Source organism: Balaenoptera ricei, chromosome 21, assembly GCF_028023285.1.
Source record: "Balaenoptera ricei isolate mBalRic1 chromosome 21, mBalRic1.hap2, whole genome shotgun sequence".
Classification (NCBI taxonomy): Eukaryota; Metazoa; Chordata; class Mammalia; order Artiodactyla; family Balaenopteridae; genus Balaenoptera; species Balaenoptera ricei.
Window position 1 is genome coordinate 9,739,104 of NC_082659.1, and position 20,708 is coordinate 9,759,811.

General features: G+C 37.7%; 1 protein-coding gene across 1 annotated transcript in view; it reads left to right on the plus strand.

Annotated features, from left to right (window-relative positions):
• CSMD1 (CUB and Sushi multiple domains 1) overlaps nt 1-20,708 on the plus strand; it is a 1,821,295-nt gene that overhangs the window by 1,637,350 nt on the left and 163,237 nt on the right. Inside the window, exon 37 of the mRNA XM_059909813.1 lies at nt 6,461-6,565. Within this exon, the coding sequence (XP_059765796.1) occupies nt 6,461-6,565 (105 nt within the window). The remainder of the gene's footprint in view (nt 1-6,460; nt 6,566-20,708) is intronic.

Genomic DNA, 20,708 nt, shown 5'->3' on the forward strand with positions numbered 1-20,708 from the left:
CACCTGTGCATTGGTGAACTGATAAACCTGCTCTCAAAACAAACAAACATATGAACAAAAAAGCTTGATTTGGCTTAGAATTGCAGTTGCTGTGGTGTGTGAATACCCCCACCAGGGCTGATTTCAAACAACCAGCATGATGTCACTAAAAGCTGAGTTTGAGAGGAAGTGCCCTGAATTAGCCTCTGGAAGCATCCCAAGGCAGCTCCCTCACACCCCTGAGAGCCGGCAAATATGGTGACCTCTGAAGAATACAGCATCACATTTTGATATTCTTGCCAAAAATGCATCACCATCTGAATCTAGTCACAGAGAACATCAGACATTCTCTTTGGAGGTTATGTTGCTAAAGAAACATCATTTTATTAAATGCCTTCCTCTTTTTTGGAGGGCTGCTTTTGAAGTTTGGCTGCACTGAGACTTACGGCAGTGAAAACGTCTGACTTATTAATGCACCGCAGCCCTGCATGCTTTCTTTTGTTTTTTTTAAACTACTCACTCCCAGTCTTTGGTAATGCCATTTTCTAAACTTATGTTCGAGTGTAGTCTCAGCTTAAATGTATATTGATATAATACTGAAATCGTGAGAACCCCCTATGTAAGCAACAACAACAACAAATCCTTTCAGGCATGCATTGGATTAACTTATAAAATGTTAAAGAAAAATATTTCACATGAGCAATTTGTATTAAGTTTTATCATGGTATAATTTGTAAGAATAATTTTTTGAATTATAATTTTCTAAAATAAAAATAGATTTTGAAAAACATTTTGCACACAAAAAGTGGCTTGTGTCTTTCAAAAGTATCAAGTTCATGAAAGGGAAAGAAAGACTAAGAAACTATTCCAGACAAAAAAAGACTGAAGGGAAGTAATCATGGATGGAGTACTTTTGCTAGAAAACCCATTATTGGCAGATTGTCGAAATTCCAGTGATTTCTGTAGAATACATGGTACTGTTGCGTCTGTGTTAGATTTTTTTGTCTTTGTTTTTGGGTTTTTTTTAGAACTGCTCTGTTTGAAGAAATGCACAGTGAGTTTTTATAAGAAATGAGTCATCATGTCTACAACTTGCTCACAGAGGGTTTAGAATAAAATAATTTAACACACATATATTGTGGAAACATAGACATAGATATCATTATTATGTAATATATGGCTAGATAGTGGGTATATGGGAGTTTTCTGTACTATATTTGCAACTTTAAGTTAAAAATTATTTAAAATATTTTAAAAGGAGTCTTTTTTTAACTTTATATGGAAGAAATGACACATCAGCCATGAAATCTGAATATGTTTTAAAACGTTTAAAATATGTTTTACACTTTTTTGTTCCTATGATACTTTCAAAATATTTACAGAGGAGAATCTGAACCCATTTTAAAAGTTAGTTGTTGACTGAAAGCAAACAAGAATGGGTAGTTGTTAGAGGTACATATTTCCGGAAAAATGATTGACTGACTTCTTGAATAAATTCAAGTTTTTGATTTTCCTTTCCTGTCTGGATAGCCATGTGTATGTAGGACTCACATTGTAAGCCATTTAAAATCATTTTGGGAAGTAGACAGCTTATAAATTTGAAGTGGATAAGACAGAGCAAAATTCATACCAATTTGTAGCTGACAATCGGGATTAAGGGAAAGTAAATATCCGTGTGCTGCGAGTGGAGTCTGCAGAGCTGTAATGCAATTTCTCAGCTTTCTGTGTGTGCGGTTCTATCTAGGTCACAGTGAGACAATGCGATCAAAAGTATTCTGCCTGTGGCAACAGTTTTTAAAAACTCTCTCAGTTGCATTTTGAACGGTGGGAATAAGCTTCTGAGAGTCCATTGTGAGCGGAGCCCTAAGCGGGAGCCCCTGCAGGGGCGCGCAGGGCGGGGCTCTCTGTGGCTGCAGCAGGTGCGGCCGCCTAGCGCCCTCCCAGCACGCCCAGTACGCCTCATAGGCCACCTGGGGCACTGAGAGCCAGCATCTTTCCTAGGAAAACAAATGGCTGTATTTCATCACGGGAGTACAAACAGTACTGTCGTTCGTGAATTTACGTGCTGCAATTAATAACGTTTAGAGGGGACGTGATAATCCACAGAGCACTTTCACACACACAGCACATGTAGGACTCACATATAAGGGATGTACTATTATCTTTATTTTACAGAATTAGAACATATTCAGATGTTTTCAGTGACAGAACTGATTTGTGTCAGAGTCAGGAGTGGAAGCAGTTTTTCTGATTCCACTGTAACACAGTTAGGGAAGATAAACAGAAAGTCAAAAGTGTGTGTTGAGTACCTGTGTGTGGAAATGACTTGACTGGGGGCTGGAGGCTACTAAATACACCAATGACCTGAAGTTACAGGTAAAACCAGGCAGAAAGTAGTACAGGTGCTATAATTAAAACTTACCTGGTTAGATAACATTGTTCTTTCTGCAGACATTATCCAAATATACAGAAATAATACATGAGTGAGAGGACAGCAAACGTCATACAATTTGAACAAAAATGGGTTAAAACTGGAGTTTTTGGTGGATGTCTCCTTCTTGTCTTAAGGTCACTTTGCAACATTCCCCTATCTGCACTCCATTAGCTATTAATTAGTTTCAAGGAATAATCTCTCTTTATATGTGTCTGCTGACCAGAAGGAATAGGCTATGTTTCCCCCTCCATGACTGTGCAATTTAAAAAAGTCTATGTATGTATGTATGTATGTATGTATGTATGTATGTATCTATCTTCATCCATCAAACCAAGGTCAGATAACAAAGTCTATGTATGTATGTATCTATCTATCTTCCTCCATCAAACCAAGGTCAGATAACAAACCAAGATCAGATAACAAAGGTCAGATAACAAACCAAGGTCATTTTCTAAATGTTTATCATTCAGCAGACATTAAGAGTGTCTTATAGTGAATTGTATGCTAACGGGGTTCTGCTCCGAAAAGACCCCCACCTCCCAGAGACAGCCCCACCTTGGTAGGCAGGGGAAATGGATTGAGACACCCCCCAAATCTCAAGTGGGGAATCCAGCTTCCAAAGAATTTACACACGTGTGGGCATACACATGTGCCCACACACACACAGAGTCTTCAAGGAGTGGACCTGGTGTTTTCTTTTGTCCTCCATTTATCACTGTTCTTCTTCCAAAACAGTCTAGTAACACTCTTTATACTGATTGGCCAAAGACACAGTCAGTATACGCATTACTAGTTAAAGCACATCTTCAAACTGAGGGTGAAACTATAAACCCAAAGAGTTTTTAAGAGACTCTACATGCTGATCCAAGGTCAAGAAGTCCTTAGTATATTTTTAGAATATATTTTTAGGAATCAGTAAAAACTCATTGGCATTTGGAATAGGATATTTTATTGGGGTGTTATTTGCATCTCACTCCACTGGTATTTTTCCCACCCTCATTCCATGAGAGAGCCAGGTCTTTGCTTGTGCCTTGGCCTAGATGGAGAAAACCCTCTCCTCCCTCTGCTCTTGCAAGAATCTCAGCTTTTGAAAGCAGAGGGGGCGGTGATGAAGTGCTTGAGGAGACTGACAGTAAAGACGGTTAGAGAGTTCCCCAGGCCTGGGCTCCCTCTGGGAATTTAAGTTATCATTGAATTCCTGCAGGGTCACATGGAGGTGGCAGGACCTCAGAAGGACGGTGGTAGCCTGATGCACTTAGAAAGTCCGAGAGCATCTGTCAAAGGCCTTGGAACTCCTGGGATCCAAGGGACCGTGTGAGCTTGGGGAATGAGCCCATGGGAAGTAAAAAACAGAGAACCCACAAGTCTGGGACTGTTTACCATCCTGGGGCAGGGAGGGCATCCCCAATAATGACATTTCGCAGGAGGAATCCTCAAAGCATATTGAAGTTGATTTGGAATTTTAATAAAATACATCTCTTACACCCATGTCTAGAAATGAAATTTGTAAGAATTATGCATTTGTAAAAAGATTATTTTGTGTGCAGAATAAGGACTGTGCAGGGAGAAGGCAGAAAGGACTTTGAAAATCAGTGGTGGCTATTTCAGACGAGAGCTGTAAGCGGCGACTGCTGTGAAGATGAGCCGCCCACCAATGGGAACCTTGACGCTTCCACGTTCTGTACGGCAGCATCGGTCTGCCCGTCGTCCTTAAGTATTTAATGAGGTTCAAGTCTTTGAGGCTCTATCCTAACCAGGGGAATCTCTGCTTTGCACCAGGTCAGAAAGTAATTGATTTGTGTGGAGAGGTGGTTAAAAGGCTCATCTGGCTGGTAAACACGTATTTATTGAATGAATAAGTAAGAGGCTTCGTTTGAGAAGAGTGGAGATTTTTGAATGAGTAGGAATAAGAAAGGCAAAATGGATAGAGGAGAGGGAAAGAGCAACCCAGACTACGATTATGGGAACACCTTGAACGGGAAAGTGAGTTGTGAAATAGAGTAGTGAGAAGCAGCTAGAAATGCAGGTAGTAGTTAGATCAGGCAGGGTCTTTAGGTCAAATCAAGGAGGCTGAAATTTTATCCTAAGATGACCAGGAATCTAGGAGAACTGTAACATGACATAATCATGTGTCCACCTTAAAAAGAGCTTTCAGACTCCTGAGTGGAGAATGAATTGGATTGAGGCAACAGTAGATTCAGGAAACAAGTTAGGAGTGCGGTACTATCCCCTCATCCTGGTTAATAGCACTGGTGGCTTGTGCTGGGATGATGGCGGTAAAGATGGAGGGATGGAGTGAGTGAAACCAAGAAAGATGGAGGAGGCTGGCTCGTTAGGGCCTGATGGCTGCCTGTAGGGCAGCACAGGTCACGGCGAGGGAGGGGACCTCTGATGGGAGGACTTCAGTGGGTGTTAACAGTGTGGATGGACGTGAGGACACAGGAGGTCAACCAGGCTCTGCAGGGATGATTGTGAGTTGAGTTGTGTTCACATCATCTTCCAAGAGCCTTTGACAACCAAGTGATGGGACGGATGGCTGGAGTCCTTACCTGGAGTCATTGGTTTAATTACAGCTGTCGGAGGATCTTAGAATCATTTAAGCAGAGAGTGAAGGGTGACAAAGGATATTATCCTTGCAATATTCTTCATCTGTCTTGGATAATTATCAGTTTATTTCCTTGTTTTGTTATTTAAAGTTATATTTCTTTCTTTATATGTTAGCATCATCTTCATCTAGTAATTTGCCTGCACCATGATGAGTTTTACGTGATGGATATTTCCTTCACATATAGGAAGTGTGTACTTATTCAGAGAATGATTTGAATACAGTAGAATATCAAGCATGTACCCTTTAGGTAAAAAGGGATTTAAGCTAGCTCATTGTTTTCCCATATTATAATACATTCCGACCACACGTTTTACACTTCTGGCTGATGAACACGTGCGTTTCCTCGGCACCTTGGGTACCATGGCTTTTTTGTCACCGTGGTCCTCAGCATCACTAAATCTCCTGATTTGTCAGCTGCTGTAATGTAGGTTAGAACATTTTAATTAAACGAGGCATTATGTAAAATAAACCTGTATTTTCCTTTCCATGTGTGTTTCATTGAAATCATTTGCAGATCTCAGAAAGAACGTTATTCAGTACGAGTCACACAGGGATAGAGAAGAGAATATATAGTCAAAAGCAACCTCTTCTGGATAATATATTGCATCAGATCTACAGTCTAACTGCTTCCCCAACCTCCGTACGACTTGCATGTTGAGACTTTGTCCCCTTGTTCATGACAAGTAAAAAAAAAAAAGCAAATGGTTATGTTGATAAAAGAAAGCAATGTGAAGAATCAAATGGATGGCAAAGCATAAAAATTTGTGTGTTTTCACTGATATGATAAAGAGATGTCACATTTGCCTGAGGAGGGCAAAGAAAATGTGGAATTTCTTACTGGACCTGGAAGAAGAGAGTGGCTAAAAGTATAACCATCAAAGCCAATACTTGGGTTAAATATGTGACGATCAGACAAGTTAAAGGGATCTGTAAACCTAAACAAATATCCTCAGTGACTTTTTTTGAAGTATAGTTGACTTACAACATTGTGTTAGTTTCAGGTGTGCAGCAAAGTGATTCTGTTAAATATGTATATATTTTCAGATGATTTTCCATTATAATCTGAAAATTATAAGTTATTATAAGTTATTACAAGTTAATGAATATAGTCCCTGTGCTCTACAGTAAATCATTGTGTTTGTCTATTTTATATACAGCGGTGTGCATCTACTAATCCCAAACTCTTAATTTATCCCTCCCTCCCTCCCTCCCTCTCCCCTTAGGTAACCATGAGTTTGTTTTCTATGCCTGTGAGTCTGTTTCTGTTTTGTAAATAGATTCATTTGTATTATATTTTAGATTTCACATATAAGTGATATCCTATAACATTCGTCTTTCTCTAACATAATATCACTTAGTATGATATTCTTACTGATTTTATAATGCAAAGAGTGAACGCATCACTGATGTTAAAGCTCAACCTGCATCACTTCTCACAGGTACCACGGTGCCAGCACTGCTCAACAGCACATCCAATCAACTCTACCTGCATTTCCAGTCGGATATCAGCGTGGCAGCTGCTGGCTTCCACCTGGAATACAAAAGTAAGGTCACCTGTTTCTGCATCTGGCTTTCACTGGGATATTGAGTAATTTTCTTAAAGGGAAAATAGATCCCTGCCCTTAGTACACAGTGAAATTTTATTCTAAAACTATGTTTGGAAGTTCCACGAACTTGGGTGTTACAAAACCGATCTCTATGAACTATGTTACTATTATGTTACATAATTTTATAACAATTATAATGTTTATAATATAGCAATTTATAATATAATTTATATTATAATTTATAATATATATGATATATTTATAATATAATATATAATTATAATTATAATATATTGAACTATATTTTTATTATATTATATATTATATTATGAAAGACAATAGGGAAATGAAGAATTTAACGTCTGGAATAATTAGATAAAACATTGACTATGCTTCCAGGTTGTGTTAAAAAAGTACAAAATAACCATTTGTAATATTACTAGTTTTCTTGTGAGTGATAGCAAATATTCATGTAAGTTTCCAAAAATGTAGAAAGTCATAATTTCCAAATAGATTATGGTCATAAGCCCTTTCTATTTCTAGTCTCAGAGGCTGGTAGAATCAGACTCGCAAAGAGCAGCCACTTTAGTGCCTGCCTTTGTGTATTATTCATTTTAATTGGAAGAAGGTAATGCAAAGTAGATGCTAACCTTTTAAAAATGGATGTGAGACTGAGTTAATAGTCTGATAAATGGGATGACAAAGGTCAAATTCACAAATCTTCTTTGGCGTTTGATTATGCAGGTAAACCTTACAAAAGTGAAATAAGAATTTCCAATGAGAGTAAAGTTTATTTTAGGACATGTTTTCAAGCACTAAAAATGCTTAATGTTGATATTCATCTCCTTTAATAAGCAGTTACAAATAAGCAAATACATGGATAAGCTTTAATAAGTGATCCTTTGAATTGAAATAAACAGTTTGCTGGGATGTAAATGCATGCATGTTTTTGAAAGGCCAGGTTTCCAGCTGATGATAAATATTCTGAACCAGACACAAACGACAGGGCTGTTTTGCATTCCGGTTAAATTTCCCTACTTATTACAGACATTTGTATGCAAGTTTATTCCAATTTATTTGAATAGGACTACTTTAGTGACAGCGTAAAATGATACTATGGATGCTATTTATGTAGGATATGTCTGGAAAAATCTGCTACTTTGATACATTTTGTGAACATCTGTAGATACGAAACTATAAACCTTATTTATGATAGTGTTAATAAATGCACTAATATTTTTAGCAGTGTTAGAATTGATGAATGTGCTTATTTCTTCCTCTCAAAGTTATCTTGTGGCTTCTGGCTCTTCACTCACTCCTTATAGAAAGAGGTGCTAGTAAAATAATTAGTCTACAATTACTGTGTACGATTATCTGTGTACTCACACAGACTTCAGCTCCAACAATATAGTAATTACCTACATTTCACTTTATTCTCAGCTGATAAAATTCATTAAAAGAGAGATGAACATATTTCTTACTGAAATTAATCTTGTTCAAGAATCTTAAGGCCTTGTTTCATTACTTAATGTATTTAGTTTTTACTTGGCCACACAGAATGCTACGTTTTCATTCGTGATTTTCTTTTCTGAGTGGTGGTTTTCGGACGCTAACAGCATTCTGAGGCTCATGGCATTACCTTCCATGTACTTAGAGGCAGTCATTTCTCTGTTCTAATTCTTTGTGTCAGTTTAAAATTTGGATTATACAAAGTGTTGGTAGAATTAATCTTATTAAGGTGAACACTAAACAGCAGAAGGACTGTTGAAGTAAGTTTTCAAAAGATTATCTAGGGCTTCCCTGGTGGCGCAGTGGTTGAGAATCTGCCTGCTAATGCAGGGGACACGGGTTCGAGCCCTGGTCTGGGAAGATCCCACATGCCACGGAGCGGCTGGGCCCGTGAGCCACAACTACTGAGCCTGCGCGTCTGGAGCCTGTGCCCCGCAACGGGAGGGGCCGCGATAGTGAAAGGCCCGCGCACCGCGATGAAGAGCGGTCCCCGCACCGCGATGAGGAGTGGCCACCACTTGCCGTAACTAGAGAAAGCCCTCGCACGAACCGAAGACCCAACACAGCCAAAAATAAATAAATAAATAAATAATTAAAAAGATTATCTAATATTCTTAATCTATTAACATATTTTTGCATCAACCTTAAAATGTGCATTGCCAATCCACACGTCTCTAAATTCAGACTTTTTGCTACAATATATATCCATGTAATAATAGTAAAAACAACAACAAGCACACATTTATGCCTGGTCCTGCCCTAAACGTGTTATGGCTGCTTACTCATTTGTCCTCAAAAAACACCATTTTTGAGGTATGCTCAGTTTTTAAAGGAGAAGGAACAGAACCTAGCATGTGTTCAGCCTGCCCAGGTCAGAGTCAGACTGCTAATGACTTACAGAATGAACACAGGTAGACACAGATGTGTTTCATCACAAATGCAGTTTACTGAGCACCTGTCCAAATATCCCAACTGTCCAATCAGAAAGAGCACACAGACTGCACTTCTTTACAGGTGGTGACACCACCTGTCACTAGTAGCTGAATGGCATGTGGAAGATAAAGAAGCTTGGGAGTCAGTCTTGGAGATCCAGTTCTAGATCCAGTTCTAGATCCAGCTCTGGCCCTAAAACCTGAGCTGTATGGCAAGTCCACGCCTGCTTCCATCTGAGGAGTCTGAGTTTCGCATATGGAGGTGAAGGCTAGGCCCTGTTAATTTTAACGGTCCATAATTCCAAACAAACACTGATAGGAACTTCTCAAACAAAAAACAAACACTTTATCTGAAGGGATGAGTTGTAAAATATTAATGATAGCGAAAGTGATTCCCAGGAGGTCCGGTGTGGTATGTGTGATCTAGATTCTCTGTGATCTTGTACGATCCAGCTAAAAGGTCAAAAGACCAGCATCTTTGAATGCTTCATACAAGCCTGTAGCCATCTAGCCAGCTTTTATATTATTGGACTTGATTGGAAACTTGAGTTAGGCAGCAGAAGGATACAAGCCTCACTCTTGCTCTGAGCTCCGATCTGAAGAAAAAGAACCAAACGAAAACTTTAGATTTCTGGGAACTTTAAATTATAGATATGGGAACGATGATGATGTTGGTTTATCTTGGAAAATACAAAATCTGACCTTGAGGTATATAGCATGGAACCTGCTCCTGGGGAACAATATGGCAGTAACTGTTCTTGGATTCAACATGAAACAATATATACAGTCTTGCCTCAGTATCCATGGGGCATTGGCTCCAGGAACCCCCCCCCCCCCCACCGACTCCCCTCATGGATACCAGAATCCACAGGTTTTCTGGTCCCTTAAATGAAATGCTGTTGCATTTACACCTAACCTATGCACATTCTCTCATATACTTTAAATCATCTCTAGATTACTTATAATAACTAATATGATGTAAATGCTACATAAATAGTTGTAAATAGAAAGGAAATACTATGTCAATTGTTGCCAACCTGCGTCAAATTCAAGTTTTGCTTTTTTGGAACTTTCTGGAATGTGTTTTTTCAAAAATTTTTGAACCGTGGTTGGTTGAATCAACAGATTCAGAACCCATGGATACAGAGGCCAATTGTATATGTGAATATTTATAAACAAGTTTATTTCAGTGGAATTTGGTGGGAGGAGGACAAATAAGATTAAACACATGAGCCCTGTTGGAGTGTTTGTACTGATCCTATTTGTATCTTGTTGATTTTTTCCCTCTTTTCCTGACAGCTTTTGGTTTAACTGAGTCTTTTTATTGCTCCAATTTATCTCCACTATGGACTTATTAGATAAACTCTTAAAAATGTTAATGGTCTCCCTAGACAAGTTTAAAATATGCATCTTTAATATAACACAGCTTACCTGCAAATAATATTATGTCACTTAATGGGTAGTGAAACTTACAGGCATATACTTCTAATTTCCTCTTTCCATCCTTTATGTTATTATTGTCTTCTGTATTATTTTTACGTGTTATAAAGCCCACAAAACATATTTACTGTTTTTGCTTTAGATATTGATCTTTCAGAATGGATAAAAATGAGAAAACTAAATATTTTATATTTACCTGTTTTTAGCATCTTTGGAGCTCTTTATTTCTTTGGGTGAATCCAAGTTTCTGTCTAAAATTTTTCTGTGTGAAGAACTCCTTTTGACTCTTCTTCTAGTGCAGGTCTGCAGACAATGAATTCTCCCAGCTTTTGTTTTTCTGAAAGTCATCATTTTACCTTCATTTTTGAAAAATATTTTGGCTGGGTGTAGAAATCTGGGTTGAAAGTTCTTTTCGGTATGTTAAAAATGCCACTTCATTGTCTTCTTATTTCATAGTTTGTGATGAGAAGTAAGCTGTATTTCTTATGGCTATGCATTTGTCCCTGTTCTCTGGCTTCCTTTAAGAATTTTTCTTTATTTTCATCAGGTAGACTATGGTATGTCTAGATGGATTTGTGTGTGTGTGCACGCGTACGCATGCGCTTGATATTCATCCTGTTCAGGGTACACTTATATTCTTGGATCTAAGGTTTGATGTCTTTTATTATTTATGAAAAATTGTTGACCATTATCATTACAAATATTTCTTTTCCCCCATTCTCTTTTCCTGTTTCTTTTGGGACTCTAATTACATGTCTATTAGGCCTGTTGATATTGTATCACAGTTCTTGTTCCTCAGTTCTGTTTTATTCACTCTTTTTTCTTTGTTTTCCAGTTTATGTAGTTGCTATTAACCTTTGATTCTCTGAATCTTTCCTCAGCTGTGTTAAGTCTGCTAATGAGTCTATTGAAATAATTCTTCATCTCTGATATTGTGTTTTGCCCCTTGAATTTCCACTTGATTCTTTCTTATAATTATTGTCTCTCGTCAGTAATTACTCCATCTCTTCATGCATGCTATCTTTTCCACTAGATCTTTTAACATATTTTTTATATTTAATATCCCTGTCTTATATTTCCACTATATGAGTATGCAGAGTCTGGTTACTTACTTCATCTCTAGGCAAAGGGTTGTTATTTCTTGAATATTTTATTAAAGGTGGACACCACAAGTAGAACCATAGAGATTGCGGTTAATATTTGTGCCTGGGAATGGGCACCACTTTTGTTAGCCTGTTGAATCAGGAGTTGCACTGGGTTTGAGTTTTGTTGTCGCTATGGTTACTTTCAGAGCATCAAATTCCTCAGTGGTGAGCTGGCACTGCCAAGTGCCTAACTGGGGGCTTTTTCTCAGTGTCGTTACTCCACTCTGAGCTGTCAGTCCTCCCTAAACACCTTTTCAAAAGAGGTGGCATCTCCCCCAGTAGTAGACGCTGTTGCTTGTCGCTCTGTGTTAAGCTTACACTGGAGTCAGAGTTGCTCTGTGATTCTCTTCCAGCCTAAGTCAAACCTTGAGAGTCTGCACAGAGTGGGGTGGGGTGTTCTCAGCATTCTTGCCCCCCTCCCAAGGTCATCAGGGTCTACGTGTGGTTGGTCTTTGAGGAGCGTTTGCTGACTGTTCCCTAGTGCTAGAAGACCATGGTCTTGGTGCTGATATAGCGTCTTAAGCTCATACTGGCTTTCCTGCCACACCCCACATGTAGACTTTCTTTTTTCGTACACCTTTCTCCAAGCTGCAGTGCCCCTTTTCCTGTGCCCTGGAGGGAACAGGTTTTGCTGCTCTTCCCCCAGTGGTTTAACACTTTTGTTTCCTAAAAGTGAAAGGGTTCGGGAAGTGCATCGGATTTCATGCCCCTCTCCACAGAAACATTGATATTTGGTGGTGGTAAGGGAGAGGCTCACTCCAGGCTCCTACCATGCCCCCAGTATCTCTCTTAATTAGTCAATGGAGGCATGTGGAAGGAAGGGCAGACTCCCCTCTGTCTGGGGCCCTGAGCTACTGGAGACCCATGCTCAGGTACGGGCCATTTGCTAAAACGTTAGCTGATGTGTCATTGCCTGTATGTGAGTTGGTCCTTTCTCTCCTGTGATCTGTCACAGTGACAGTTTGTGTGTCCTCCGCCTCCTTGTAGGCACTAATCCTTTGGAACTGATGTCACCTGCGTACCTGAAACCTCAGCTCCCTGATGAGTTCAAGAAAGGTTATGATTTTATAGTTCAGATTTTTCTCATTGTTAAAGTGGGAGTGAGGTTGTATTTTACAGATTTCTATATCCCAAGTAGAAGTGGAAGTCTTTTTATGGGTTTTAAAATTGCTCTAGTTCAAGGCTAGATGAATACTAAAATTATTTATTTAGATTAACCATAGAGAAACTTTTCTTGAATGTCCAGTTTTTAAACAAAATTATCTATCCATCTATCTATAACTATCATCTATCTATCTAGTACACGTAACTTTAAAGTAGTGAGATAGGTTTCTTCATAACTGTGAACAAATTCAGAGATATTTACAGATAAATTATATAGAATTAAATGTAATATATATTTACATTACAAATACATTATTAGCAGAATAAACCCATCTAGTTGAGACAATCTCCCTTTAGAGGTTGCTTGAAATAGAAACTACTTATCTCGAGTTTTACACATAGCAGTGCTTGTTTAACAGTCACACTTTACATTACTAAAACCTTCTTTATTGAATTAGACTGGTATTGTGCCTGAGCTTACACATAGTTCTGTCTTGCTATGTTGGAAGATACTTAATTTCTGGGTCTGCAGGGAACCATATAAGACCTCATCGAATGGCATCTATGCCAGATTAATGTCATAAACCCAATGAGTGTGTTTGACCTCAAGTGAAAGACTTCTGCAATTATTCAAGCCTATTTAGTGCTGATATATGGCACTGAGTCCAAACAGCACCAAAATAATTCTATATATGAAAGTTTTTTTTATTTCACTGTCTTTGTTGAGACCTTTTTCCTCTCACACTCTCTACTGGGAAACCCATTGGAGTTAACAAAATATTTCTAGAGTCTATGAGATATGACATTTGACCCCTGGAAGGCAAGTGAAATAGAGAAGCTACTGTGCAGTGTGAATTTCAGATGTCCTACAAAGCAGAAAGTTAGCTATTCTACTCTTAAACAGTAGCCCAGCAGAGGACATGGTCTGATGTGGAAGCCATTCTCCCATGTCTAAGACTCTGGCCCTTTGATGCAGAACATTATACAGATGGGTCAGAGCCTGGAACATGTAAGCTATGGCCATGACAGCCTCGTGTAAGAGAGAGAAAGAGACAATAATTTTTTTTTTTTTATAAAAAGACAATAATATTGCAGTAACACATTTACAATATATTTATTCTGAAAAAGAGAGGAGTTTGAATTAGTGATTTGTAGTTATTATGAAAAAACAATAAAAATTTCAGAGAAAAGTAAATATAGTAACTCTTTCATTGTTTGAAATGAATGCTTATCCTTTACAAGGTAGAGTCAAATGGAGGTTTTTTTCACATTTTAGCATGCTTGCAAGTTCGGTGTATTAATTGTCATTAGTTAAAATGATTATTATAAAATAAATATAAAGTATTTTACTATTATCAGACAAATTTTTTCTCAAATATTATTTGACCTAGAGCTGACTGTAATATAGTAGTAGTATTTCAAGTACAAGTTCAAAACTTATTATACATGATGAAGTCCTTTTCATATGTATTTAATTTGTAGTTATGTATATAATGAAAAATAATATTATATAGCATTATATAGCATGAATTTTATAAGATCTCACTCAAACGATAAATACTCAGATGAATAAAAAATAGATTAGAAAAAAAGATAACCTGTCCGTTCTTCAAGTATTTGGTGCAACTTAAAATAAAAATAAGTATACAACAAAGAAATTATTAAAAGAAAGAAAATTTTAAAAGGCAACTAAAGGGAAAGATATAAATATACTAGCCCCCTATATTAAAATAATTGGTATTGTTAGGCACTAAATTTAGCTTTAAATTTCTGGCAATAAAAGCGAAAAAAGGAAATAGAATTTATTTAATTATCTTTAAAAAAATGAAAATGCAGTAATTAAAAGAGATAAGTTCCTTGCTTGTCTGTATTCTAAAACATACTTATAATTTACAATTGAAGTTGTATTCAAAAAAGGTTTTCTAGAAAATTCAGAAGTGAACTTTATATGACAATCATATGTCAGTTTTTGATATAATGGTGAGAACATAGTATAGTGAACTGCATTAATTCCTACGGGGGTCTAAGCTGATGGTCAACAGAATATTATCACTATAAAGCTATGTTTATTATGGATGTGCTTTTCAAATACTTGCATTCTGTTTGTTTTCAGTGATCAAGTAAGTACTACATTTCATTTCCTTTGTGGACTCATTTCAAAACAGGCACTCAGAAGGAAGTATGTAATGAGGATTAAAATTCTGGAAAATGCCTTAAGTTTTTGAAATGAAAAGTACTACACATTTTTAGTGAGATGTTATCATACTTGAAGACTGACAGCTTGAAATAGCCCTCTGCAATTACAGTAATCCTTATAAATACATGCAAATTATTAATGCATGTTTTAATGACACTTTAATACTATATTAATAATACTAATAAGGTTTCTCAACTTGAATGGCGGGCATGAGTAAAAATCACAGGAAATGAAAGGTTGGACAAGATAACACCTCATATACCCCTGGGTGCATTTATGGAGAGTTCATCTTGTGCATCCACGGAAGACAGCGCTGTACCTCCACCAGAGCGGGCATCCTGTAAACTGTGTCCATTCAGGGGTGTAATGAAGTTATCTTCTTGTATTTAACTCTATATCAATCATTTGTTGATCCATAAAATTTATCTAAGTGCTTTTATTTCAAAGAATCTCCTGAGACCCTTTCAACTCCTGCCTCCTATTAAAATTGCTTTCATTAACATCAATTGATAATTCATGTCTTCCTCATTTCATACCAAGTTCTAATTGCACCAAGGACCATGGAAGAGTTTAAAGTCTTGTATATCTTGACTTCTACCTAACATCACAGAATGTTCCAGATACCCTTCTGGTAATGTGAAGTCTCTCTTACAAGACTATTCTGGGCATTCAGTAGTAACAGAACTTTGTTTGGTGGGTAACAAGAGAATCCCAGATTTATTTGGGGTTGAATGTAATACACACAAAAAACTTGTAACTGATTAAAACTTTTCTCCTAACAGTGATGTTTTGGCATTTTAACAAGTATTAAATTTTAGTGAAAGGTGCAATATAAACTACTTAATCCCTGGGTTCTTTAGTTGACTCTCCTAAAATAAAGGGATTAGAGTACAGTTTTCCTGTTGTCCTTTGATAGTCTTTGGAATTTCAGGCATTAATGGGTTTGGGAAGGGGAAGGGTGGAGTGTACAGAACTGACGCTTAATCCTAGACTCTTTGGACCATCATCTACTGTCCCTGCCACTGATTTAAGAGGTGGGTCCCAACATTAACTCTGTATTTATCAGCTAGTCTTTGGTTGCTGCTTGAGAGGATCGTCAATCATTAAAGAAATGCTACTGCTACTCACTCTGCCCATTACTCGGAGAGTTGCCCGCATGAAAAGGAGTTTGGTTTCAAATTATCAGTTGTCACTTGGTGCATCCACCCTTGTAACTCATTTGAGACTCATCTCCTCTTGGTGATGATTGCCCCCTCATCCCTGTCCCCCGAAAATAAGTTGTGGATGTTGCTGCGTTCATCCCCATTTATTGGAGCATCTGTTATATGCCTGCTGTAGCCTCTAGCCTCCATAGACAGAGTCATGATGAGACAACCATACGTGGTCTCTGCTTATGCAGAATTTATATTCTAGTGGTGGGGGCATAATATATAAGGAAACACCATGATGGTTATAGATTGTGTTAAGCACCTTGAAGCAAATAAGCAGGATTCTGAGGTGCAGAGTAACTGTGGTGCTCTATTTTTCATTGACAATATTTATTGAAGGAAGGATGAAACAATGGACATTATTCAACCACAAAAAGACTTAAGGAAAATGCATTGTAGTCAAAGGAAACTATCAAGGGGTACCCCAGGTAGAAAGGCACCTATTGTACTCATGAAGCCGAAAAAAGAAAAAAATGTCTAGACTAGAGGGAGCCTTGTGGACAGTCAGAAGAGAGGCAGGAAACAGAATTGAAAGAGTGAGCCAGAGAGAGAATGTTCTCCCCCTTGTAGCCCAGGATTTTATCCTGAGAACAGTTGGAAGACATTGAACGGTTTCCATCAGGGAAGTAACATCATCTGATTTATCCTTCAACCAGATCAATTAGGTTGTTGAGTAGAGACCCACTTGGACAGTGACAAGAGAGGGGGTATCCTCATTGGATAAACAGTTGTTGCAGTTGTCAACAGGCTCAGAGGAAGCTCAGTTCTGTGGCTCAGAGGAGGTGGGATGCAGGAGAAACAAGGATGTGAGATGCACATGGTAGGTAGAACTGACAGGTCTGCTGATGGATGCAGAGTGTGGACAAGGACGAAGTAAGAAGGCCCTTGGGTTTGGGCGTCCTTACTAATGATAGGTCTGTTCAGAATTGTTATTTCTTCATGATACTTGGTAGGTTGTATATTTCTTGGGATTTATCCATTTCTTCTAGGTTATCCATTTCATTGGTGTACACGTGTTCATAGTTTTTTTAAATGCCTTTAATTTCTAAATTTAATTATTTGAGTCTTTTAAAACTTTTTTCTCAGTCTATCTAAGGGTTTGTTGATTTTGTTGATATTTAAAAAAAAATACTTTTGGTCTTGTTGATGTTTTCCACTGTTTCATATTCTCTATTTTATTGACTTCTCCTCTAATCTTTATTATTTTCTTCCTTATGCTAACTTTTGGTTTAGTTTGTTCTTTTTCTAGTTCCTTGAGGTATAAAGTTAGGGTGTTTATTTGAGATCATTTTTCTTTTATGATGTAAGCATTAACAGCTATAAACTGCCCTTTTAGTACTGCTTTTACTGCATCCTGTAAGTTTTTATATGTTGTGTTTTTGTTTTCATGTCTCCAGATATTTGGTAAATTCTCTTGTGATTTGTTCTTTGACCTATTTGTTGAGTTTAAGATTGAGTTCTTTAATTTCCACCTATTTGCTATTGATTTCTTGTTTCATTCTAAAGTGATTGATGAAAATACTTTGTGTGATTTCAGTTTTTTAAAATTTGTTTAGACGTGTTCTGTGGCCTAACATGTGGCCTATCTTGGAGAATGTTCCATGTACACCAGAGAAGAATATGTGTTCTGCTTCTTTGGGTGGAGTATTCTGTATATATCGCTTGGGTCTAAATGGGCTTTAGTGTTGTTCAAGTCTTCTGTCCCTTATCTTCTATCTGGCTGTTCTATCCATAACTGAAAGTGGGATATTGAAGGTTCATACTATTCTTGTGTTTGTGTCTATTTCTCCCTTCAGGTCTGTCAGTGTTTGCTTCACTTATTTGGCAGTTCCAGTGTCAGGTGCATATATATTTATTATTGTTATATCTCCTTGGTGAATTGATCCTTTTATTATTATATAATGTCCTTCTTTGTCTCTGTGACAGTTTTTGTTTTAAAATCTGTTCTAAGTATGGCCATCCCTGATCTCTTTAGGTTCCTTTTTGCATGAAATACCTTTTTCAGTCCTTTCACTTTTAGACTACATGTGTACTTAGATCTAAAATGAGTAAATCGTAGATAGCATATGCCTGGAACTTCTTTTTAATCCATTCTGCCAATCTGTGTCTTTGTTTTCTGTATGTCTTATAACATTTTTGTCTCTATTTTCCTCTTACTCCATTTTTTTTGTCTCATTTATTCTTTTGTAGTGACATAACTTCTCTTTGTGTGTATTAGATGTTTTCGTTGTGGTTACAACTGCAATTACATAAAACGTCTTAAAGTTATAACAGTCTGTTTTAAACTAATAATAACTTCAATCACATTTAAAAATTCTACTCCCCCCCAAATTCATGGGATTGCTTCTCTTGACACTGGACACACAATCCCTATGCTTTAATGAGACCTTATGATCTATTAAATCGAAGGAATAGAATAGCATTTATTATGTGGACTGAACCAGCCAACAGTTGACAGGTAAGAGAAAATATTTTTAGCTCCACATATACACTAAACTTCTTAGACAATGAATAAAAAAGTAGTTTCTTTTCTTTGGATACTTTTTCTTAATTAAAGGGGCTTTCTTTACAGCTACTCTTTGATGTCAATAAGATGTGTGGACATTGAACAATGTTGTATAGAAGTCTGAGTGTACAGGGTGACACATGTAGGTTTAGATCTATGTGATCATGACATTTGACATTTACTTCATCTATTGTCATCCTCCCATCAGGTCTCCCTAGGTGAAATTGTGATTTCTTTCTTCACCTGTTTTCCAGCACATTGTCTGACCTTTAATACAATTTTTGGATTATGGGTTTACAGAGATTGTGAACAACACTTCTGTCTTAGGGTGTGCTTATGCAAAGGAATGGTTCTTTAATTGGTTACAATGAACAATGTACTCAACAAATTTTTTCATTTCAAAATGAAGGAGTAGCCAATATATTCCCTATAGTGTTTATGATGACCTGTCATGTACCTAATGCTCATGTTTCTACATATCTGTTCTTCGACTTCTTTGCAGCTGCCAAATAACCCAACTCTGTTGATCTCTCCATTTGGTCTGCTTTCCTCTCTCTTTGATTATTATATTCATTATTGTTTTAAGCTGTCCAGTTAGAACAACATATTTTTTTTGAATTGTGAAGTTTGAAAACCATACACAATGCCAGTTGAAATGAGGACAATGATAAGTTGAAAAAAAAAATGTTCGAACTTAGTTTAACTATATTTACAAAGGTCCTGCTTATCCTGCTCTAAATATTGGACAAAAAAATGCATGTTTATCATGTGTTTCAAAATCATAAATATCTTTATCTTTTTAGTATTCTAAATTGTAGTTAGAAATTTTATGGCAAAAGTATTTTAAATGTATTTTTTTAGGGTCAAATAAAAAATAAATGATATACAGTAGGAGTTCATGCCAATCTGTGTTGGGGGAAAAAAGGTGAAATTGAAATATAGTTGCAGTTTATTTTCTAAAGTTATAAAGGAGAGGGAGATAAATTAGATTTATATCAATAAAAAAAGTTAAAGGTGTAAGTGATGGTATTTTTCCATATTTAGCAATTTTATCATCTATGAAAAGCCCCAAATGGCTTAAAATTCTGTACTAGGAGTAAAAAATATCGCCACTTAATGCATATGGTGTTTTATAGTTTTTAGTGTATAGCCATTTAAGGAACATCAATTTCAGCTTAGAAAAACATTATGCTACACCTCACACCTGCTCATCCCAGACAGAATCCATGTGTTTCATGGCTTGAAATTATCCTGTTTATATACACTGGTGCCCATCCAGTGTAATTTCTATAGCATGATGTTCTCAAGTGAACAATCTCACTGATGATGAGAAATAAAGACTCCTCTCTGTTTCATCTTCTCAGGTGCCGGGGTAAAGTGAGGCAAACTGGTGATTCTCAAACTTTAATGCATAAGAATCACCAGGGATGGTGTTAACAGGCAGATTCTGGTCCAATAGTTCTGGGGTATCCACAGTGTGCATCTCTTACAGGCTCCCACACTTACCATACTTTGAAAAGAAGGGCAGTGGAGGAAACTGACTGTTAGCTCACCCAGGTGGGCAGGTGGGTCTGCACACCTGCACCTGGGAACCTCGGCCTGCCCATCTCCCTTTGCTCTGCCTTGACCTTAATGTCAGACACCGGAGTCTACATTAAGGTTCTTGTGAGGATTAGAGCAACGTGAGGCAGCCAGGAGAGTGACTGGCAAGCAGTACTGTCTTCGTCCCTTGTCTCCAAGGGACTGCCTGGCCCTTGATTTCTGCAAGTGCTGCCTGTCCAGACCCCAAGGCTGCCTCTTGAGTTGGCACCGCGTGGAGTGGCACCAGCTCCCGCTCTCAGAGGCATCCCATGCATGCTGTTGCCCATCTGGAAATTCTTAATAATTTCATCTCTGACCTCGAAGTCTGATGGGGACAGTGGAACGTGCACACGAGCAGAGGGGATGTGCCAGCTGCAGTGGGTGCCCACAGGTGTGGACCCGGTCCTGAGGGCAGGGCAGGCAGCATGCGTCCTCACTGTGCACTGGGACCCACAGTTGTGTGGCTGCATAGACCTGCCTTCACGTCCTGGAAGAACAATCTTCCCCTCCCCCAGCCC